Below are 22,970 nucleotides of genomic sequence, written 5' to 3'. Positions count from 1 at the left end.
GAAACAGAACACTGTTTCAGTGCCACTAAAATGAAGACACTATCTTTTCATGGCTGTAATGTTAAAACAAAACATAGTTCAAACTTCAGAAGTGCTGTTGCAAGAAAAGAGGCCCTATTTCCTGTAGTGTTATAGATTATTGTGCATGCAAATGGTTAACGAAACTAAAATCCCAAAGTTCCTTCCAGAGTAAATTCCTCTCATCCCCTCACGCATTCCCTGAGCAGGTACATGACAATCAACAAACAATAAAAAAACATTACACTGTCTCTACTAATACAAATAAAGACAGATCAGAGCATGGATAAACATTAGGATACCAGTATAAGCTAAATAAATACAATTCACTCAAGCAAAACAACTTTAATCAAATGAATGGGGGACAAGACAGATGCTTTCAACATGGGAAAGCTAAAAGTATGTGCAGTGTTAGCTCTGCTTCCATCTGGTGGTCTTACATGAAAACACACTACCTCACTACTACCGCTAACTTAATGGAAAACCAAAAGGTTTTTTAGCACTGACCTAAACCAAGCAGGTGACTTTGAACGAACGATGAGTGCACAATTCAGCATGTAGAAGAGCAGGAAAAGGATGACTACAATTTACATGCAGTCATACTGTACAGCATTTCCTGTAATTGGAGGAGCCACCTATAAGCAGCGAGGAAAGTTATTGGAGGAGGAGAGCTTGTCGTACCTGTGATTTCTGTGATTGGAAGATCACAGCAGAGAAGGGGTGGGTGTCCCTGGGTAACCTCTGATTATAATGAATTTCAGGGAAAAGTTCTGTTATTGCTGAAACTCCTGTGTTACTGGTAACACTTCTCTACCTTTATGCATACCTGAAGCTTTGACTACAGTATGCAGCACCCAGGCCGGCTGAGGCTGAGGCCATGGCTGGAGGAACAGATTGAGTCTGGCAACTATCCGGGAGTCAGCTGGCTGGACCAGGTAGACCCCTCTACCTCACCATCATCCCACACATGCACACACACCTGGGTGCAAACAGTTTTGCTGTACATCAAATCCTTATATAAAGAATAAATAATCAGGGATTAATATTGGCACAATGTCCGGTCCTTATTTTTTGTATTTTATTCAACAGGCAGCACAAATCTTCCAGATCCCATGGAAACATGCCGCTCGTCATGGATGGAGCATTGACCAAGATGCTACACTCTTCAGGAGTTGGGCCATGCACACAGGTAGGAGCCCATCACTAATATAAGGGGTGTTTCTTCTCTATTGTCCAATTAGACAGCGGGTTTCTTATTATCTTTAACATTGACTTTTCATATTATATACATCTGAGTTTGCTCGATGACTTGTGTTGTTGTTTTACAGCAGCAATGTGTAAAAACACAATAAGCTTATATTTGTTATCTCTAGTACTAGTACCTAGACTGCCACAATATGTTGAAATCATTGTCAAATTAGTACATTGCTGTAATGTCAGACTATAGTGTACCACGTTTGAATCAATGCTGATTGCTTTAACTGTGTTCTTCTGTAATGTGTACACATGTATAATACAGGACCTCAATATTATATTCTTGTTACTCTTGCTTCCCTTTGTAATGGCATTCACCTTTTCCCCTTATATGGCTTTCTGGTATATTGAGCGCAAAGACACTTAACCTGTGTTCATGTCACTGGTTCAATTCATGCACTGTCAGTGAAGGTTGCAATGGCCCACACAGATTCCAAAGAATAATTATCTGTTCAATAGATTATTTATTTATTTTCTTTAAGATAAAAACTGTTTTCTAAAGTGAAAATGTGCTCGCAGTATAAGGCAATTTGTATTGCAATTATTTAACACATTGTGTTTCCTGGTAACCAGAAGTATCTCTTCTAGTGAAGTGCCGTCACACTTACATTGTTCGGATCATGTCTTTCTAGATTTGCCACATTCATATCTTTATCCCAGTTTCAAGCTTAGAGATATGAAGTGCACAGCACCCTCTAAAAACAATGACAGCAACAGTGTATGCTAAATGACCACATAAACACAACTTCAACTTAATCCAACTTAAAAAATACAATGATTGATTGCTTTATGTTGATCTTAGCGCTTACATTGACTCTGTTGCTGCCCAGACTTGTTCTTACGCTTCACATGCAAAGTTCATCAGGCACGTACAACTCACAGATTAAGCTATCTTTGGCTCTTTACCTGCTGTAACAATGTAAATGACCCCTCTGTGCGATGAATAGAGGTATTCTGATTCTGAAGTTAAAATATATTAAAATAAACATTTCCATTTATTTGACACACACACACACACACACACACACACACACACACACACACACACACACACACACACACACACACACACACACACACACACACACACACACACACACACACACACACACTATAGTCTTGGGAAAGTCATGCTTTGTGATTTTATCTGCATCACTTCATGGGAAAGCTTCAGTTCAGTTGCTGTGAATGTTTCTTGTGATCATATTGCTGTCAAAGTACAACAGGCTTCTCACAAGATCTAGATATTCATGTAACAGCTGCCACTTTGCGGGGTATGTTCCAAAATTCAGCTCAATATTTAAAACAATTTAATAGAACCAAACCAGAATACAGACTATTTCACTGAACAATTAGACAACACAATACACATAACATGTGGAGACTCTTTCATTAATGACAGTTGGGGGTTGCAACATGTGTGTAATATGCTACCTGTGCCCCCGGTTTACGTGTTAGCCTTTGTCAGCTGTAAATGATCCACAGCGGATATTTTAAGCTCAAACTATTTTATAATTGAAGCTAGTAATTATAATCAGATGCTTGGCTGGGATCCAAATCACTACCTGGTTCCAAATGTGAGAACTCAACACAATGGAAAAAGTCACACCCTTGATGATTTGTTGATCTCCTTCCAATAGTTTCAGAGACAAAAGAAATCATTTTTATTTTGGAAACTAGCAAAAACGGTTCATAATGGCCATATGTATGCATAATACGTACAGCTGAGATAACTTTAATGGAATTGTCCCACACAACACACTGGAAATCTTGTATTTGCCGTCCCCCAGTTGTTAAACATCTTCTCTCGATGCAGCGATACACAGATTAGTCAAGTACGCCCTGACATCAGAGTGTAGTTACAGGTGCAACAATGTACACTTCTGACCATACTGGACAATAAACGCAAGTGATGCTGGAAGTGTTCACAGGTAAAACACACTTCAGACTTTTCATCTGGTCCTATAAAATAGTATCTCTTCAAACGTGCCGCTGCTGGGAAAAAACTTGTCACAATCAACTTCTTGTTTGAAATCTGAAGCTTTTTCAGGTAGGAGCATTTGTCAATTATATGTACACTTTTTTTCATCAGGGCGGTACCACCCAAGCAAACATGAACCGGATCCTAAGACATGGAAGGCAAACTTCCGCTGTGCCTTGAACTCCCTGCCGGATATCCTTGAGCTGCGGGAGCACAGCAGAAAGAGAGGCAGCAATGCATACAGAGTGTACAGGATGCTGCCTAGAACACCAACACACCGACGCAGGAGGGGTAAGAAAGACATACCTTTAAAATGAATGTATCTCTTCAAAGATAATCATCCTCAGACAGACCTCATGAGACAGTACTGCCCTTTCCCAGGGCTGCAGTTGTTCAGAAGGACACGAGAAAGACATGGGAGTTTAGTTGATGAAACACAAAGTACACGTGCTTGGCAACCAAGAACAAGACCCATTTCAGACACAACGCAGAAGGTTGGGACCCCCGCAGAAGGCACATTTGGTAACATGCAAACACATGGTAAGACACTGGATGTCAAAGCATTTTATTGTTGTTTTGGCTGTGATTATAAATGATGTTGTCTCTGTAGTCTGGTAATAATGATACTGATGTTCAGGCATGTGGGATGCCAGACCAGAGGAACAGGAGCAGAATGAAGCTGTGTTTAAGGTACGTCCTGACTGCCTTAACATTTTGGGGCTTTTTTAGTGGAGTTTCTTTCTTTGGCAGAATGAGTAACTCCATAAAAATAAGAAGGAAAAGTGTACTGAAGAAACTACATTGACCTAAATTAAAGGGACAGTTCACACGTAAATCGAATGTAACTTAGAGGTATCACCATAAGAAGCCTGCATCTATAATATTCAACACATTACTGCTCGGTCGAGGAGGATGCCATTCGTTGTAATATGGTTAATGGTGTAGTTTGGGGAAAAGAAAATAGTTCCTGCATCAAACTGTCACTATAAGGTCTGTAGGATTGTTAGGATTATCTTGATTGACTGGGTCATGATTTCCTGAAGAAACATTGCTGCTGAGTTTTTCAACTGTATTCTTTTTAAGCTATAAGCACCATAAGCCAAGTGCCATTTAGTCCCATTATACCCAAGAGAAAGCATCTCTATGGACGATGATTCCAACACTCGGGAAATCACACCGAGACAATCTAGTTTTAAAAAAAGCACTGTGGGTAAGAGATCGGTGGTATAATGCAGTATAAATGTCATGTCTTTGTTATGTATTGTAATTGCACTGTTGAGGAACTTGCTATCTGAGCTTTTCATACATTCCAGTAATTTACACCGCAGCTGTATTTGTTATGAGAATAAACCTTTGAATTTTGAATGACACTGGGATGAATCTTGGGTTCTGTAACGCTCTAGAAGTCTGACTGACTGAAGGGGTTTTGTCTCTCGTAGTTGATGGACCACTTGAATAACACTGACGTCTGGAACCAGACTGAGGAGCAGAGAGAATGGAGAACACAAACTCTGTGGGATCACTGGCACCGTACGACTTTATACTCATATAGTTTGCAAATCAATTATTATTTTTATATAATTAATTGAGGTATTCAATTAGATTAAATCCATAATGTTTATGACATAGTCATATCAGGTAAGAGCTTTTGCATTTGTGTTTAAATGTTATGTTGTGCTCCTCAGGTGCTGGGGATGCTGACCCCTACTCTCTGCACACAGACAACTACAGTGAGCTTTTTGGTCCAAACTACATCAAGGACCTCTCCGATTGGTCCACACATCAGCAAACACTGATGCTGTAGTTTTGCAAAAAACAACTCGTGTTTTCGGCAGTTCTTGCTTATATTCAGCTTCTATGTTCCTGCTGTCTGTCTGCTGAGCTGACCACTGAAAACAAGAAACTAAAGGGGGGGAGGATATTGCTCTGTCACTCAGTCGGGCGGTCATCCTTTCTGCTGAGCATGCTGAGAGGAAGATCCTGTTCCAAGCCAAGCTTTCCTCTGTCATTATCATTTGGGTTCACTACGGTTCAGTGACTCAAACTTACTGACATGACACCAAGCTCTCACCACAGCTCACAGATCCCATGCTTCACTGCAGGATCAGTTATTTCTTAGAGTTTCACTGGATGTTCAAGTAGCACACAGAGGCATGAAATGTACCTGTAACAGTTTGTAGGCTGGGGAGCGGAGTTTGAAACACCATAGAAATACACATTCATCTGATATAAACTGCAAACAATGTATGGATGTTATGCCCTATATATGCATTTGCTACATACACCTTTATACCTATTTGGTTTAAACCCTAATTCTAGGTGTTTTCAGAGAAACTCCATTTTGTATATTTTTCTGTTTTTACAGCTGGTTTTTGGTGAAATTGTACAACATGTTTTTGTGTTTGCTTGTCATTTTAAATTAAACTGTGAAGCAACTAAAGTCTAATTTTGTCGGAAATCTCGTGTATGCATATGAACTCAAGTAAGTGGCTGTTTTCAGTGGAATTAATGAATGTTGGCAGTCACCCAACCCAACTTCACATCCAAACGTCTTAAGGTTTCATCTAAAAAACTGTTGATATTCTATTATGTCACAAACAAAAATCCATGTTTTCTTTTATGTGTGGCTAGACTTTTTCTTTCCTCTCTAACCAATCATCGGATGACCCCTATACATTTATTGTGATCCTAATTTAGGGGCTAAACTCACAGGTTATGATCCATTTAAGTAAACTATATCTAAAGCTGCCTTCACAACTGAATAATATCTTAGGAAAGCATTTTTAGTTAGGTAATAGATCTTTGCACTTAATGTTCATTGATAGGAATGCCTCAAGTGTTTTGGTCACATCTACCCCTTTTTTCTAACCCAGTAAATGTTGGAGTTCTAGGCTGAAGTAAAAACATGGGAGACACATTTTGTTTAAACTTCAACATTTAACATTTATTTCTCATTGTTTATTCTGAAAAATGCAGAAAAGACAGGTGAACTTCCCTTAAAGTGAGGAAGGAAAACAAAACAACATTGCTCCTACTCTCTGCCTTCCCAGTAATGTTATACAGAAAACGAACCTAAAATACGTATGATCCCGAAAACATACCGACCATGAATGCATTACCTTCATGTTAAGTATTTACAGTTTCATCATAAAAGAAGTCCCATAACAGGAATCCCAAAAGGAAACTTTTTTTTTTAAGTCACATTCAACCAGTCGGCTAGCGCAGCCTGCTGGTCACATGACACACAGCAATCCCAGTATGTCTTCACACACTACAGCATTCAGCAGAGAGCTGGAAAAACACTAACTAGACTACACATATGAGGATCTCTTATCACAAAGGAATTACTACAGAAACATATAAAGAGGAACAGATGAGCTTCGAGACAATACCTTAGCCTGATAAATCACATTTTTAAATCTATGTTGGGATAGTGGTCACCAGCAGTTTTTAAGGCTGTAAAATGATAAGATATTACAAATGTGACTATATCTATCAGGTCATTCGTGCTGCCTGGTACCAACACAACATATTTCATTCTTTCATCATAAATAGTATGACAATAGCACCCATTTAACACCCATTGACACAGACTTTCGCTTGAATTGATAAAACAACCACATTCTGTTGTTAGTCGATCACAGGATGTACATGGAGGACACATAATCACACCTATGAATAGATCCAGGCCGGCTGGTTTGCTCGTCACATTTGACCTTTTCATTAAGAATGACAGAAGGCAGTGAGGAGCAGCAGGAGGGGCCATGCATTTAATATTCATCCTGCAGCTGCTGCATCACTATTTGTAGAGATTTGACCAAGGTATTTTCAATCAAGCCTGGTTTAGAAATGTGGACTACATGGTGAAAATATTGAGGGATCAAAAGGAACCAGCCATTCAATAAAAAGGAAAAATATTAACCGGCAACCAGCGTAATCAGGCGATAGCTGCACTTATTTACTTTCCCCTAAGAGAGGAACCCTTTAAAAGGAAATTACACCTCCTTAAAAAAGGAGGTGTATATTTGTGTAATTTTAAATGCTTTTGACAAAATAGTTTTTAACATCACAGGAAAACATCTTTTAACACTGAAGCAACTTAATCCCAAACACTGCTACAAAAGTGGGTCGCGGTTGATTGAATGACATTTCGTAGCACGTGTCAACTTTTAGAGATCTGGCATTTGAGGTGAAGAAACAAGCAAGTATAAGGACCTCTGGAGGGACAAGATAATTACAGAATTAATGTATTGTTATGTTATAATCCAGAGAAATATAAAAAAAAGATACAGAAAGTTACAATTAAGAAATGGTGTAGGCAAATCACAGGTTGGGGAATACTGATAACGGAAGCAAACTGACCCACATTGTGTAGCGGTATTTCAGGGTGATTTGGTTACTTCTTGGTTTAATTCTTGGTCTACTGTTGAACAAGCTTTGAAAAGAAAGTACATAGAAAAATATGAATCCTCTAAGAATCACTAAGCTAAGCATTTGCAGCTTCAAGCTCTGAATAAACAAATAATGAACATGACTTCAGAAGGCAGATTATATGAAGTTCATAGTTTATTAAAATTCTATATGGTTCAATCTAAATGAGTATAAAAAAAATAAACAGTTGAAATCAATGCGAAATTCCTAAGCAAGTGTGAGTGTACAATGTTTGATCCAGTGTACTCTACTCATTTCAAGTTTATTACAAGACAGCAATCTTAAACCCTGAAAGCAACTCAAAGAATCATGAGTACTTCTCAGAACAAAACAATGAACATATAGCTTTTTGCCTTGCTACCTCGACCTGTCCTTTGATAAACCTCTGAGAATAAAGAAGGAAACTGAATGTCCCAAATCTCCAGTGTGGCCCAGCCACCATGAGGTCCGTTTACAAATCAGATAATAAATACAGGCATCCAAATGGGCTACAACAGCAAACATTTTTGAAAATATTTTCCTCATGCATACACACAAGCATACGTCTGAATGAGACTATGAGCTTTCTAAACCCTCTGATCTATTCTTAACAGTTACTCAATACAGTGCAACAGTATGGCAGCAAACGGATAGCAGTGCTTTCATTAAAAAAAGGAATGGAAAATAAAAATATATACAACATTATGGAAAAGCAGTAGTTTCGTCTTTTGGTCCTGCGTCCTTTACAGACAGAACTGCTTTTTGAAAATGCTTCCTCATATCAACAACAGTAGTTTCCACAAGACTGTGAAGGGCTGTGAATGGGAGAAGAGTGAAACACATGTTAGAATGTGAGATACTAATGATAGGAAGTGGGTGACACGCCCGGATCACACTAGTTTACCATTAAATACGAGCCTGTTAAAGTTTAGGTGGTTTCTCTTTCTGAGAGCAAACAGGACAATAATTAAAAGTGAAAGTGACCATGGCAACCCCCAGTGGGAGTTTAAAAACAAGGCAGGGTGCCACACTAACAGCTGCCTGAGGCCAGTAGAAAGGAATGCTACTGCCCTGATCAGGCCAGCATTGGAAAGCCCAAACTTACAAATAAAGAAAGTAAAATTAAGAACTGATCCAGCTGTCTTATTGGTAAAAGAATACAGGAAGTGGTTATCTGTACAAGAGAGCTAAATCAGGAGGAACAAGGACATTGAATCCTTCATGGAGGCAGGGCTAAATTCCCCCAATAAAAAAAGACCATGTACAGAACAGTACAAATATGTGCTGTGAGGCATTTCGCCAGTTTCCTTTTAAAGCCATATAAGACATGCCTGCTGTTGTGTGGAAGCATGATATACCAGAAAAAGCTTGGGGCAAGTCAGTGACTTTTAGTTTGGGGAATTCTTAAAACTTCATAACGGGTGTCTTAATCGTAAACAGACACAAGTGTTCAAGCTAGAGGCTAAAAACTAAAGCGATGTGTTTTATAAAACTGTGGAGGAAATACTTGCTTTCTTTGGAAGTGAACATGCTTACATCTGTTAAATCTGCAGGTATTTACATTTTTCCTCAAAACAAACTTGACATTTTAGAAATCAAAAATATCTCTTTGCACTCTGGCATGTCTGTTGGGTACTGAAAGTGAGTCTGCATACCAGTTTCTCTAAGTAAAGAATCTCTCACCTTGTTACAACTGAGAGCCTTCGGATCCTCCGTGCACGTAGCCGCCTTTAGATTTCATCTGGGCCTGGACAAGGTCCACCTACAAACATCGAAGTGTAAATGTTAGTTAAAACATCTCCGTTGGCTTTACTTTCAAATGTTCTGTAAAGGTGATGGAAGAAAAAAAGACGTACCGATGCCAAACCCAGGCCCATGTCCCCCGAGCCTACGTGTGTGGTGTGAACAAAGTTTGTTGGCTCGCCGATCATGGAGCGGTCGATCCGTCGTCGCCGTTTCTGATAATGAGCAACATAAATATCAACTTTTTGGAAATAATCGAATGGTGGAGATGATTCAACAGCTGTTTTAAACTGAGTTACGTCAGAGAGAATCAGGCAGAAGAACCACATTTGCTCTTGTGTCAACAAGACTTGTGGTCATAAGTGATTTTAAGTTATTTTCCGTAAATAAAGAGAACTGAAAATGACTTGTAGACTACAGAAACACCATGATTCCATTGCATGTTATGGCATGGCTCATCTCACTCTTTTCTTTTTTTTCATCTCAAAAAGCTGTGGATGGTACATGGTACTTTATTTTAGTACCAGATCCTTCAAGTTTCACGTATACTCAAAATACTAAAGACCACTGATTTGTCGGGAGCTCTACCTCTTACCATCATTAAACACATTCAAGGCTATATGACTTTTCAGTGAGGATGGAGAAGAGGCAAACATCAGCCTAAAGGAAGAGGTTGCTCATTCCTCTCCTGTACACATTTTATTTTTCTATTGATAAGCAGTAACCTGTGCTGTGGAGCCTAAAGGAGGCACATCATGATTCCTGTTATCTCATCTGTTAGCAAACACACTGGCAGACTACAATGAGGCACAACGACTGGCTGTCACTATGATAAACCTCATTGGACTTGTCAAGTCTGACATCAGGATGGGGCAATGTAATATTTATTTTCAGCATGACCCAACCACACATTTTAAGGAACTTGATCTCGCTCTGGTAAATATATCTTGATTAAAGGGGAAAATATGGGCCAGTCCACTGTTCTATTTATTCACCGATATTACATTGAACATTTTCCACAAGGTCACCAATGCCTCTACATATCTAATTGAGTACATTAATGTCTCTTACAAGTCCCACATTCATACTCACAGGTTGTGGCTGCTCTGCAATGCAGCAGCTGAAGCAAACCCAGAACTCAGTCATACTGAGGCCGACGAAGAAGCCGCAGCCGTTTCCTCTCTCTGCTCAGACGTCTCTCTGCGTCTGTCTTCCTGTTCAGTGTTACCAGAGGCACAGACACACACCGGAAACTGATGACAAACAGACCACTGGTTTCTCTCGGGCAAACCGTTGGCACAAGAAATGTTTTCCCAACAAAGGGCAGCAGGCTCCTGTATAGAAAGGAACAAATCTGTTATATTTTCATTAAATGCTGAGCTTCTAAGAAATATATGTCATTGTTGTCAAGGTTATACATAATGTCAATACTTTGTTTTCCGTTCTAGAGCATTAGTGATTTGTAAAAGCTGCTTTGATGTTAGATACAGGTCTACTTTTCTAAGTTAACGTTGTGGTAAACCACCTAATAACAATTGAAAAATGGTATAACCAGGTTGATTTAGTTGCCAACTTTGAGGCCTGTGGTGCCATTTTAGGGGCTCTCTCTTCTGGGGGAACCACAGATAATCAGGTCAAATCCAAAAGCAGGTAGCTCTTTTAGATAAACACAAGTATATCATTTTACAAACATTTACTATATAAACATGTCATGTATTCTTATTTCCTCACATATAGAAATGTAATAGGTAGCACATCATGACAATTATTTTCCCCGTCTTAAAAATAGAATAAATTGGGTCAACATTAACTGCATGTTGAGATCCTGAGCCGACACCTACTTTAAACACGGATAGTCAAAGGTTGATCAATATGTTTAACCTTTCTTTTCATCTGTTATCTTGCGCAAACAATAAAGTATTTGCATATAACCTTGTGTTTTCATGGTGTCTGATCAGCCTTTAATTTAGTTTTCACCATGCCGTCATCAGCGCTGTAGCTATGATACAGTATTCATTTGAATGAACATTTCCTTGGAGAAAAATGAAGAGGCCTTTTCCATTTATAGAGAATTAAAAGAAAATAAAATCTCGGGTATAAAATGTCTGAAATTGCATATACTGTTAATACAAAAAATGTTATGTTGTGTATTACAAACAATAGGTGAAAAACATTTGCTTTTAGGAATATAGGATCTCCAAACTCAGGATCACACTTGCATCTGAATTGAAGATACAATTGAGTTTAATGTAATGTCGATTATGTTGTTGATAAAACCTTTTTTGTTTGGTGTCTATGTCAGAAAATGTTAGTCAGTGTTTCCCAAAGCCCAATATGACATCCTCAAGTCTTCTTTAGTCCCCAACTCCTGACATAAAGAAGTAAACAAAACTAAAAGTGAGAACGTTTCAAAAGCTACAATCTGAGAATCTAAAATGTAACTAAGAGTAATATACTAATTAAATATGTGGCAATTAATTGAATAGCTAACCGCTTATCGATTAATCTTGGCAGCTCTACTTCTAAGGCTGTCCCTAACTTTCATTCTTTATAAATGAACAACTTCAAATGGTCTATGTATGACTGAACTGCAGCAGTATCAGATACTTCAAGAAGTGTCCTGTTGGTGAAAACAATCGTTTAGCCTGGTATGCCTTTACGAGGCCTCATCTGAAAAACAATATCAGGGATTTATATAGGCTATTATTGCTGTCAGGAGGAGGATCAAATGATCCGCCATGAGCAAAGAGCTCGCTGACAAAGTAGATTTCCTTATTTGTAGCCAACTCTGGCTGACATTACACATTGCTGACATTGAACTGTTACTGTCCAATGCAGGCACATCATTTTATCAAGTGCAAGATAGAGAGTGCAGAGGTGCTTAATGACAATCTAATGGACTGATGAGTTTATAAGCCAGGGTTTGGATCACCAAAACGTAATTTACAAACAAATGAACGTTATGTAACTCGCACCGCTGCGGCACGGGCTCTCCTCTCCAAACCGCGATGTGAAATCACGACCGGGCGAGACTTAATGTAGTGACTTGTGAAATCCCATTGTTTCAGAATTGATTTCAGTGTGAAATGCTTAAGTGGAACGGGGTCGTTGCCCGAAGCAAACCAGCGTTAGCATTGTCAGATGCTAACACAGTTAGCTCACCAATAGCAGCAGGTCCGTGTTTTTTTCCACTGACAGCTAGCTAACCAGGCTAACCGAGCCCGTTTTCGAAGGTGTGACTTCAATGTTTCACAAAAACGATATGTAAAACAGATTAGTGTTCGAGTAGTGGTTTTCCAGCTGAATAATGACCGCATAAATAACAGTTTTTAAGATTTTAAGTGAATAAACTTACCAGATGGCAACCGGTTTATTGGAGTAAAAGCGAGCGATCGACTGAAAGCTAAAGAAAAAAACAACCAGGAACTATCTCCCGGATGACGTCAACCAACGTCCGGTGTGAGGACTGACGACTTCCGTGCTTACCCACGTTTTCACGTTTGTCTCACATGAGATACAAGTATTCGTGGATAGAGATTGCTTTAAAAAATATTCACTATGAGGCCACTAACAGAAGAAGAGACGAAAGTTATGTTTGAGAAGCTGTCGAAATAGTAAGTTGAGCAAGAGGGCAGTTTCGCCTGCCTATTATAACTGCAATTATGCTAAAATGGTAGCATCCTTGTTAGCCTGCGTGTGTTTTGTAGTAAGCCATGTCTTTTCTCCCACAACAGCATCGGTGAAAACATTAAACTTCTAGTCGACCGACCTGACGGTTCCTACTGTTTCAGACTACACAATGACCGTGTGTACTATATGAGGTAATATAGAATTGATTAAGTTATATATGCTGGTATACATCCTCAAGTCATTCTGAAATTCATATACCCTCGTGTTTTGTCCACAGTGAGAAAATTCTTAAATTGGCCACAAACATTTCCCGGGACAAGCTTGTTTCAGGTGGGAACATGTTTTGGAAAGTTCACAAAGACCATTAAATTCCGCCTGCACATCACAGCTCTGGATTTCCTGGCACCGTATGCAAAGGTGACTATGGGTTTTCATGTTACTTATTTGTATCTTTGACTACATCATTTGCATGTCCTCCTCTCATAAGACCATGTCAACGAAGTTGGATTAAGAGATGCAGTAAGGAGTAATCGAAGCCATGTAAATGTGAAGTGATGCATTCTTTTCAGTAGAGCCTCAATTTGCATTAATGTCAAATAAGTCTTTGAAAAGCTTACAGGAAGAGCAATGGATTAACTGAGGAAAACCTTATGGTCCAGTTACACATTTCATAATTCTTGGTGTTCACTGTTTATCTGCTGTCACCTGGCACTTGCAAACACCATGTCACACATGCTACTGTCCACTTACATATACTGAACTTAACTAAAACATGCCTCTGTCGCACAAATATAGGACTTCACTTACCCTGTTAAATTGGTAGTAGGGTAGTAATTGCAGGTTAATCTAATAGTGAACAACACTCTGTCCTGCCTACATATCTTTTTTTTTATAAAGAATTGTATCATGAATGAATAAATAACTTGAAGCTTCTCGTTATGTCCTTAAGTTCAAGGTGTGGGTGAAACCTGGACAAGAGCAGTCTTTCCTCTACGGGAACCATGTGCTAAAATCGGGGCTTGGCAGAATCACAGAGAACACCATGCAGTACCAGGGAGTCGTGGTCTACTCCATGACGGATGTGCCTCTGGTAAGATTTGTTACTGTGATGCTGAAGGGTGCTCTCTCAGAAATCAGTACCTTTTTGACCTCACCTCTTTTACCCTCAGAGTTGACACGTATTGGATCCATGCTTTAGTTGGACCTACCCAGCATATACTCATATACCCAGAGTTGTACTCTTGCTAAAAACATCAGATTTAAAGAAGTGTCCACAATATAACAAAATATATATATTTTTTTATTGATATTTATGATTAGAAAAAACAAATTTGATATAGGATGAGGTCATTTGGTGATTCATTTCTCACAGAAAGCCATTTACAGTGTTCAGGGCTTATAGTTGGGACCACTTGTTCTGGAAATTAACTTCATATAAGAGTACACACACCATTGCAATATCAAGGGTGCTGCCATCAGTTTCATTTCTCCCTGTCATCGCATCACTCCTGAATCTTATATTACCAAACAGACCATGTGTTCAAAATACATATTTGCTAGAGAAGCTCAACTTGACATCATATGACAGATTTTGACCTTTGCTCTTGTTCAAAGAGGGGATTTCTGAACCAGTAATGCGTCTTTATTTCTCAGGGTTTTGGAGTGGCAGCCAAGACTACCCAGGAGTGTCGGCGAGTGGATCCCATGTCCATCGTAGTGTTCCACCAGGCTGACGTAGGAGAATTCATCAGGAATGAAGACACATTAACATAAAGAAGCAACAGCTGAACTGTGAAATGCCCTTTTTCTTAGTCATTTTACACCAGGTAACCTCTACTCAAATCCACCCAAAGAATAAGGTTTTTTATTTGAGGTGGTTGGATCTGAAGGCCTGGTTCAAAGGCACTTTAGTAGCCGATGTGTCAACTCACCCATATTTCCAATGCAGTCTATGGACTGACATGAAAACCTGCCATCCACAGAATTCATTAGTCGCAGAGGCTCCTGATCGAGCTGAAAGGAAAAGCTACGTGTTTCTTTTGTAAATGTCCTCTTTCAAATAAATCCATAAGATGTTTGTATTAATTTGTCTTGTTGAGCGTACTACTGTATACAGGCCTGCAGTGGAAATGCAGTCACCATTGCATGTTTTTTAAAACACAAAGACCAATCATCTTAAAAACAAACCATGAACATTTATTGAACTACAGCGCTCATGAATTCTATTACAATATCTTAAAACATAATTGGAGTCTGAAAACAGGAGAAGTAAGGCAAATGTCTTTTCCCTTCTAGAATCCAAGAGACAATTGTGAACGTGAAAACAGGTTGATGCACAATGTCATTCACCCGCCCATTTGAACAGTCCTGAACAACTCAATTCATGTTTAAGTTCTTCATTGTTCTCCATCGGTCTTTCAGGTTGACATTTGTCCGGTCCTTGAAGTCAAAGCACGCCTTTATCTTACTCCAGTTGCCTTCTCCAAATCTTTTGACCCCATCTTTTAACCTTTGCGTCTCGTCTTCACTCCACTTCTGCAACACAACAGGAACACAGTTACTAAGCTTGGTTTTAGTTTTTAAAGGATAATGCAACCCATGGTGCTTTTATGATCTGATCGTGTATCAAAAAGTGTATTATGCTCACCTTCTTTCTGTTGCCTGAGTGCGTCCGATTGACGCTTTGATTGGTCGATCCTTTAGGAGGGGAGGGGGAAGCAAAGCCATAACTGCATGAACAGGATTTTTTACAATGTACACAGATTTAAGTAGAAACAGATATTTGCTGAAATGTTACCTGTATTCTTTTTGGCATGGAAATATGTCTCTTCATCGCTCCATATATCCCTACTCTCCTTAGCGTTAGCGTACAGCATTTTCCTGAAACAAGAGCAGTGTTTCTTACCAAGTTTGCCACCTCGGGTTATTGATTAACAGCTTGGAAAAACAACGGCCACACCTCAAAACTAAATGGAAAAAAAAGTTTTACTTAGAAATGTGTACTTTTTGTGTGGTTGGATGTATTCACAACAGGTGAGTGAATCTATTTATAGCTCGAGCCTCTGGTGTAATATTTACTTACCATTTTGAATTGGAAGGACCTTTGTCCTGAGCAGAGTCCTTGTTTGGAGTAGAGCTTGTCTGAGGGACGGGGTGAGTAGGGAACATGTCTGGTGAGCTGTCCAATGAAGAACCCCGGATATGGACTTCATCTGGACACCTGCATAGTTACATAAAAGTTTATCAAATGTCACCCATTGAGACAAATCGATTAAGTGACATCAAATAACAACAAATGAGCACGTTTGAACTTGCTTGCTGAGAAGAATTCTGGCCTGTTTTATCCGAGATTCACGCACTGGGGCTTTGCAGGGAGAAGGCGACTCCTGTGGTTCCTCACCACTGTCTGATGATAACTGTTCTGACTTTCTGCATGATGAGAGTTCAGACTCAGTCAGGAAATATCTAGAAAAGGAGGGACCTTCTATCATGCTTTGCATTGTTTATCATATCCAATAACTTTTGTAATTTCCTTGACAGTGAACATCAACACGTGTACTTCTCATCTGTTCTAACTGACATGTTTCAACATACACACACTGAGCAATATAGTGCAACTAGTATTTGAGCAACCTTCTATGCTATTTATATTTTCTCAAAAAGCAATAAATGTAAAACTATTATAATAAATATCTGCAGCCGTTTCACAAGTCCCCCCCCCCCCCTTTAACCCAGAAAATGACACAGAAAGATTCTGTGATTTCTAAAAACGACAACATTGTGTAAAGATTTACCTGCTACAAATGCGGCCTTCTCGTCTGGGTAGCTTCCGTACAGGTAGACTGACCTCATCATCCGTTTCCAAGCTCTGCTCTTCTGTTTCATTGGCTGCAGCCGGTGACTGTGGCGGCTCTGTTCTGACTTTTGTCTGTACTTCCTTTGAGGCTGTTGTGCACTGTGAGCTCCCCTGGCTGTCCGGCTCCACCACCAGTCGTGCCACAGTGTAAAGCCGCTTGTTTGTCGGCATCGAGGGTGTCTTTGAGAGCCATCCTGCCTCTGCTTTGGGAACAACATCTGTTTGAATTTGGTCTGCTGGGGAAGCTTCCATGGGGCTGCCTGAATCTCTCTGAAATATCCCATCCTGCTCAGAGTCCTGATAGGTCTCCTCTTCCAGAGAAGGTGGGAGGACCAGGGCAAAATGATCTTTTCTTGCCTGCTGTTCTTCCTCCACTTCTTCCTCCAGCTGAGCAAATGTTTTGCAATCAAGACACGTAGCCAACTCCTTAAAGGCTGCCTCCAGTCTGGTCTTCTGGATTATTGTATGATTACTGTTAAATAAAACAGATCAGAAAAATAGAGCGAACAGGGTAACCAGGCCTTAGAATAAAAAGGGTATGTCAGTCAACACATTAGCTTTGAATGGGAAAGGTTCTCATAAATTGTAGTGGAAACAATATTCTGTCCTGGTACACACAACAGTTGTAATGAACACTAAATACATAAAACAAAACACTGCTTGGATCCGGTGAGCAAAGTGATAATATAGGTCTAAATGAGGTTAGCATGTCTAATATTTAGCAGATCTCAATGTTTCCCCTTAGGCCTACAAATACTGGAAGTGAGATGATTAAGTGACGCATGGCTCTCTACGAGATTGGCTTAATTGACAGCGAGACGATGATTTGTCATCTGAACAGTTGACTCTTTTGTATTTTAAAAGTAATGTGGAGCTTGTTTTAAATGAACACAGAGTGAATGAGAGCCTACCCTGGTGGATTATGGACGCTGCATATTTTTGGAGTAGAGGACGGGCCGGCTGCTTGTTGCTCGTCAGGTCCAGCTGCCTTCGCTCCCTGAACCCTGACTTCTTTTTCCTCAATAAACTGAGTTGCAGCCTGATAAACAAAAAGGGATTTGTTGTTATATTCATCAGAATGTTTTCAAAGTCTAATCTAAAAAAACGTTTAAACTTTTGATATGTTACTTACCCTTAAGAGAAAGGGAACGTCGTTGAAGAGACTCTGGCAGAAGTCAAACATCTCCTCCCTGAAACTCTGGAAGTCGATTTGCTCGATGACCTCATGTGTTTTCTTCTTCTGATTGATGAGCCGACTGAATATAGCTTTCTATAGGAACAGAGGCGTTAAATAAAGCGAACCACATGGCATGCACAGAAACATTCCATTATCAGACTAAATCATGTATAGTTTCAGTATCATCTACAAAATGCATAAACATGCAAGAAGAAATTAATTTGATGTAATAACGGAACCTATGGCTCAACACTGTTCACTATGTCAAACATTTTAATGTTGGTTCGGAAACGAAAAGTTAATGATTAATAGGAATATAACGTCTATATCTACTAATCATTTTGTTTTACATTTTCATTGTTGGGTGTACAGCTAAAGACTAAACGGAAGACATGAATGACCCTCTATGGAGGTGTAACTCTACGTTAACAAGTACATTGCTCTTTGGAACTTAAAAATTAAAAATGTATTGAGTGAAATTGCCATTTTATTTTGTTTACTAACCGTGCCAACTCTTGGTTTTGGAAAGTGTTTGTTGAGCATCTCGTTTGCCTTGTCAAACTCATAGTTTTTGATAAACAGGCCCACCATCTAATAAAAAACAACAAAAACAAAACAGGGGTTTTAATCAAAACCAGACTAAACCGTCTAAAATGAGCCATCAAAACAACAGAAACCCACTTACCATCTCTTTAAGTGAGGCGCACACATTATCGAAATCCCTCTCTGGTATTGGTGCACTGCATTCCACTACCATATCTTCCAGCACCTTTAAGGCTGATTCCAGAGGAGTCACTGACGGGTCCTGCTCAAATACAACATCTGTAGACAAAGACAAACCTATATTCACTGCTGTGTTTTGTCACAGTATGCTTGTTGTATTACATGTCTTTAGAAGTACAGATTTAGGGGAAGACCTTGAATTCAGTGTTGTCAGGTAGGATGTACTTTAACATTTCACATCTTGAAATGTGACACTTCGAAACAACATGTATCTAACATTTGCAGAAGAATGCATTGCTGTTGGGGTTGGACATAGCAGATATACTTTGTTACTTTTAAATGAAATTAAGCAACACACATTTGTTGACAAAGTTAACAGGCCCGTACACACGGCTGATGATATGCAACAAGGTTGAACTCACCAAGATTTTCCCCTTCATTTATCCGGGCAAGAAAGTGCAATACTCGTATCTTTGTTGGCATGACATCAGAAGAGTTAACAGGACGGCTCAAGATACCTGTAACAGGATGATAAATAAACGTTTCATTCCCAAGAAATAATATACATCTATTCAGATAGAAAGTATATATTTCAGACACAAGGGGTTCTTCATTTCAAATCATTTATAAAAAAACAAAAAAAGAGATCACGGTATGAAGTATGGATGAAATTGTGACACGAGTTTAAACTCTGGGTATTAAAGTAATTATTTATGCTTACATTTTGAAGGTGGTTTTGGTTACTGGGTGATTTGGGCACCTGACTGCAGGCCGCAGATCGGGGCTGCGATCAACCTGGGGAGGAGTCAAACGTTTGACTCCTCCCCAGGTTGATCGCCGCCCCCAGGTCACATAATGTCAACATGGATGCATGTTCGTTCGCCAGTGCAGTCACACTTCTCCATCTTAGACGAAGCCAACATTAAAATATAAAACATGGAAGTAAGTGAGCCTGCCAATATGCATAATTGTCATTGTAATACAATGTTACAGCAGTGCAGTGGTATATTTGGAAATGACCAATGAAAGTCAAATTCACACACGTAACAGGAGCAGTGACGTTAAGTCTAGGTCTACATGTTTAGATATCTAATCATTTGAATTTGAATTTGCTTTGTTGCTTCAATGTATGCCTTGTTGTATTTGTCCACAGCCATTATCTGCACGTCGCAAGTTTACACAGTCTACTCACTGTATACAGTTATCAAATGAAAAGCATATTGCTTATTTTATGCATTTGTAATAATCATGCTTTTTATGTGTATGCAATATTTTCTCTGACGTATAGAGACACGGTAGTGTAATATTGGAGGGCGAGACTCCCCAAATAAAGACCAGCAGCAGCGGTCTCTATCCCTGCCCCTTCTGCACATTTAAGGGTGCACAAATGATGCTCGAGTACCACATTAAAGGCCATGCTTCAGTGAGGGACAGAGGTACACCTTCTTTCTTTATTGAAAATATTTGATGTTAACATATTTTACATTTCCCATATTATGTTTTTTACTTCATTGTATAACTTCTTTAAGAGTTCACAATCATAAAGTGTGCTCTGAGTTGCAAAAGTTCAACACACTTTCATTGTTGCTATTGCACACAACAGAGCACGTTGTGAAGCACTTAAAAGCACGTAAGCACCCAGTGGCCCCTCAAGCGCACACAGTAGAGACACAGAACACATTCTGTATTTTTTCTAGACAATACTGAACAGCAATTGCAGAGTGAACTGGCACCTGGGAACTTGGTATGTATTCTAATGTGTGTGATGCTGAAGGCTTAATGCATAGCAAGAGAACATAGTCGTGATGACTTGTTGAGTACTTATAGATGTCACTGAAAACCTTCAGTAATAGTTGCTTTTATTTGCATGCCTTCGTGGTTTTGGGGAAGTGGGATTTCATTTTTTTTTCACTCAGAGCCACTAGTCTTACTCTTTATTCTGACTTTATCTTCAAGGAAAAAGATGCTTTCCTGAGAGACACCATCGAGGCAGCAACATGTTGATTGATTTTGTTGATTATTTGTAATAATAATAATAAGTGATTATTTGTTTAATTAGTTTGCTGTGATTATTATCTTTTCTTTATATTTGTTTTCTGTTATTTTTACATCAACTGTTCATTATGTTGTTTAATAAAAATATGATGTTGTGGCCTTCTGAGTCCGGTATAAGTTAATGTACAAAGCACATTCAGCTTGTCACTATAGTCTGTCTACAGTGCAAGGAGGAAAATGTTTTTGGTAAATGTAAAATGTTACACAATGTGTCATTAGCATGGCAGGATGGGTAGTAACTATATATCAACAATGACATAATAAAATAAAAGTTTTAACATTTATCAAAATAGACGGATGACTCATCACGATATAAGTAACGGAGTACTGCAAGCAACAACAAAACAACACCAGACTTAATCGAAAAGACTGGCAATTAAATTGGCATATATAACCTTGCATACATAACTCACACATTCTGGAAGTATGTTATAGATGTTTAAATAACTAATTCTTCCTGCAAATATGAGACTTTTATTAAAAAAGGTAGTATGTGTATACTATTTTGATATGTTCTACTGTTAAGAGCTTCATTTTGTTTATAGGAGACCCTACACTATTTTTAAGTGGGCTATAATTTGATCTAAGCTAACTTGTCACATTTTCTATTGCATTGTTATTAGTTCACAATTTTGTAGGCTGCCGTGTTCATCATCTTTTTCTTCATGCAGTATTTGAGTAGATCTTGTGGTTGGTTACCGCCCCGATCTGCGGCCTGCAGTCAGTGGTACTTGCTCAGATGTGGATTTAAGCAAAAGTTAAAGTACCGGAGTGTAGACATGTTACAAGTAAAACAAGGAGAATATATTTAAAGTAAAAGCACCCATTATGCAGATTGGCCCGTTTCAGAATAATATAAATGACAGGTTTGAAAATAATTATTAATGAATTCAAGTGTTATCAAAAGCTGCCGCTAATTTTAATCACAATTTATATTTGAATTGTAGTGAGGTAGAAATATAAAGCAGCAACACATTGACATACTTAACTAAAGTACAGGTCCCTCAAAGTGTTACAGTTCTTGAGTAAATCTACGTATCCTCCAACGTCAAAAAAAAAATGCGCTTGTTTGAAAACATCCTGTGAGAATTGGTTTGTTGTGAAAATGCACGTCCGTTTAACCTACATCCAGCCGCTTCTTTAAGGGATTGGTCGGTTTTTCTGAGTGGATGAGACAGAGCTAATGCTAACTGCGAGATAATAACGCCTTCTGTAGGTTACGAACAATACAATTTTACCACTTACACCTTATATCTTTGGGCAAGACCTTTAAGGACAATACATACTGTAAACAAAATAGTGAGCTAACTACAAACTTGTCGGACACATTGAGCTACCTAATGAAGTTTGGCGGGTAGGAAGCTAAACACTCTGGAGCCGTTTGTTACTTACTGTCAAGTATAGCTATAATCCCTCGGAAGTCATCGTATTTCTTGTTTTTGAACAGCTCTAATGCAAGAACTGAATAGTAGTCGACTATCCAGTGGTTTACAAACGCTTCCAAATCAGCTTGGCTTTTAGCCGCCATATCCACAACACGTAAAAGCAACAACAGAGGGCTGTGGTCAACAATCTTATTTTTATGAAGCCGAGGCAAACTGAAACCGTGTGCCATGTATACCCTGAGTTTAGTGTTTCAGGCAGCGAGTCATCTTTGCTGACTGGCTGTTATCCTTCAAAATCATTAAATATAGTCGAGATGTCAACAGGTAATTTAAATATACCTCACTGGGATAATCCACATGAAACCTTAGACTCTAGCATGAAACACATTACGTTTAATGAGGGCTTTGGAAATGCCAACCTGAAAGTTCATTTGCAGGGAAAAATACCCAACTGTATATATATATATATATATATACTACTTCTTCTTTACTTTGTTAATGGCAGATCTAACGTTTACTGCCACCTACTGGACTGCAACAAGGATGACGAAATCTGAAAAAATTACAAAACAACGTTTCTTCCAGATATTTGAAACAAACTAACCGGCTCGGGTGCATAAAAAAGACCAAACTAAACCGATTTGACACAAGCAAAACATTTAAATATAGAATAACAAAATAATTAAAAAAATAACCCTTCCTCTCTGACGAAGATGGATGGATAATGCATAATATATA

At 38.9% G+C, this 22,970-nt stretch overlaps 4 protein-coding genes across 7 annotated transcripts; 2 read left to right on the top strand and 2 right to left on the bottom strand.

The window, feature by feature from the left end:
• Nucleotides 1-769: 769 nt before the first annotated feature.
• On the top strand, nt 770-5,693 carry LOC134863767 (uncharacterized). The gene is made up of 7 exons (XM_063882445.1): nt 770-953; nt 1,108-1,207; nt 3,365-3,544; nt 3,635-3,793; nt 3,891-3,943; nt 4,693-4,783; nt 4,939-5,693. The coding sequence occupies exons 1-7, from the start codon at nt 864-866 to the stop codon at nt 5,055-5,057; spliced, it is 792 nt and encodes a 263-aa protein (XP_063738515.1). The 5' UTR covers nt 770-863; the 3' UTR covers nt 5,058-5,693.
• Nucleotides 5,694-7,801: 2,108 nt separating this feature from the next.
• Nucleotides 7,802-12,917, bottom strand: cdc42se2 (CDC42 small effector 2). The gene is made up of 5 exons (XM_063882372.1): nt 12,762-12,917; nt 10,499-10,740; nt 9,520-9,621; nt 9,347-9,425; nt 7,802-8,478 (listed from the first exon to the last, which is right to left on the bottom strand). Exons 2-4 carry the CDS (start codon nt 10,550-10,552, stop codon nt 9,351-9,353), a joined length of 231 nt encoding a protein of 76 aa, XP_063738442.1. The 5' UTR covers nt 10,553-10,740; nt 12,762-12,917; the 3' UTR covers nt 7,802-8,478; nt 9,347-9,350.
• nip7 (NIP7 nucleolar pre-rRNA processing protein) lies at nt 12,307-15,121 on the top strand. The gene is given in 6 exon segments (XM_063882371.1): nt 12,307-13,020; nt 13,141-13,227; nt 13,314-13,365; nt 13,367-13,453; nt 13,986-14,126; nt 14,690-15,121. Coding segments are annotated over 6 exon segments (543 nt in total). The 5' UTR covers nt 12,307-12,964; the 3' UTR covers nt 14,810-15,121.
• Nucleotides 15,122-15,211: 90 nt separating this feature from the next.
• On the bottom strand, nt 15,212-22,470 carry terfa (telomeric repeat binding factor a). Of its 4 annotated transcripts, none has more exons than XM_063882367.1 (12): nt 22,240-22,470; nt 19,215-19,310; nt 18,755-18,891; nt 18,574-18,660; nt 18,025-18,162; nt 17,804-17,931; nt 16,831-17,364; nt 16,340-16,501; nt 16,119-16,256; nt 15,834-15,916; nt 15,684-15,733; nt 15,212-15,571 (listed from the first exon to the last, which is right to left on the bottom strand). In XM_063882367.1, exons 1-12 carry the CDS (start codon nt 22,460-22,462, stop codon nt 15,413-15,415), a joined length of 1,935 nt encoding a protein of 644 aa, XP_063738437.1. In that variant the 5' UTR covers nt 22,463-22,470; the 3' UTR covers nt 15,212-15,412. The 4 variants fall into 4 exon arrangements, with proteins under 4 accessions (XP_063738437.1, XP_063738438.1, XP_063738439.1 ...); XM_063882368.1 differs by having other exon boundaries at nt 16,352-16,501; XM_063882369.1 differs by having other exon boundaries at nt 16,340-16,465.
• Nucleotides 22,471-22,970: the final 500 nt, after the last annotated feature.

This window comes from Eleginops maclovinus, chromosome 4 (assembly GCF_036324505.1).
Source record: "Eleginops maclovinus isolate JMC-PN-2008 ecotype Puerto Natales chromosome 4, JC_Emac_rtc_rv5, whole genome shotgun sequence".
Taxonomy (NCBI): Eukaryota; Metazoa; Chordata; class Actinopteri; order Perciformes; family Eleginopidae; genus Eleginops; species Eleginops maclovinus.
This window is presented reverse-complemented; position numbering and strand designations above follow the sequence as displayed.

Excerpts from the sequence above, each read along its gene's own strand:
- LOC134863767 (XM_063882445.1), top strand. The coding sequence starts at position 864 with ATGCAGCACCCAGGCCGGCTGAGGCTGAGGCCATGGCTGGAGGAACAG. Across the intron at positions 3,944-4,692 it reads AGAATGAAGCTGTGTTTAAG|TTGATGGACCACTTGAATAA; the intron begins GTACGTCCTGAC and ends TGTCTCTCGTAG. Across the intron at positions 4,784-4,938 it reads TCTGTGGGATCACTGGCACC|GTGCTGGGGATGCTGACCCC; the intron begins GTACGACTTTAT and ends TGTGCTCCTCAG.
- cdc42se2 (XM_063882372.1), bottom strand. The coding sequence starts at position 10,552 with ATGACTGAGTTCTGGGTTTGCTTCAGCTGCTGCATTGCAGAGCAGCCA. Across the intron at positions 9,622-10,498 it reads TTGCAGAGCAGCCACAACCT|AAACGGCGACGACGGATCGA; the intron begins GTGAGTATGAAT and ends GCTCATTATCAG. Across the intron at positions 9,426-9,519 it reads TGGGCCTGGGTTTGGCATCG|GTGGACCTTGTCCAGGCCCA; the intron begins GTACGTCTTTTT and ends CGATGTTTGTAG.
- terfa (XM_063882367.1), bottom strand. The coding sequence starts at position 22,462 with ATGGCACACGGTTTCAGTTTGCCTCGGCTTCATAAAAATAAGATTGTT. Across the intron at positions 18,661-18,754 it reads GCGCCTCACTTAAAGAGATG|ATGGTGGGCCTGTTTATCAA; the intron begins GTAAGTGGGTTT and ends GTTTTTTATTAG. Across the intron at positions 15,572-15,683 it reads ACTCAGGCAACAGAAAGAAG|AAGTGGAGTGAAGACGAGAC; the intron begins GTGAGCATAATA and ends GTTGTGTTGCAG.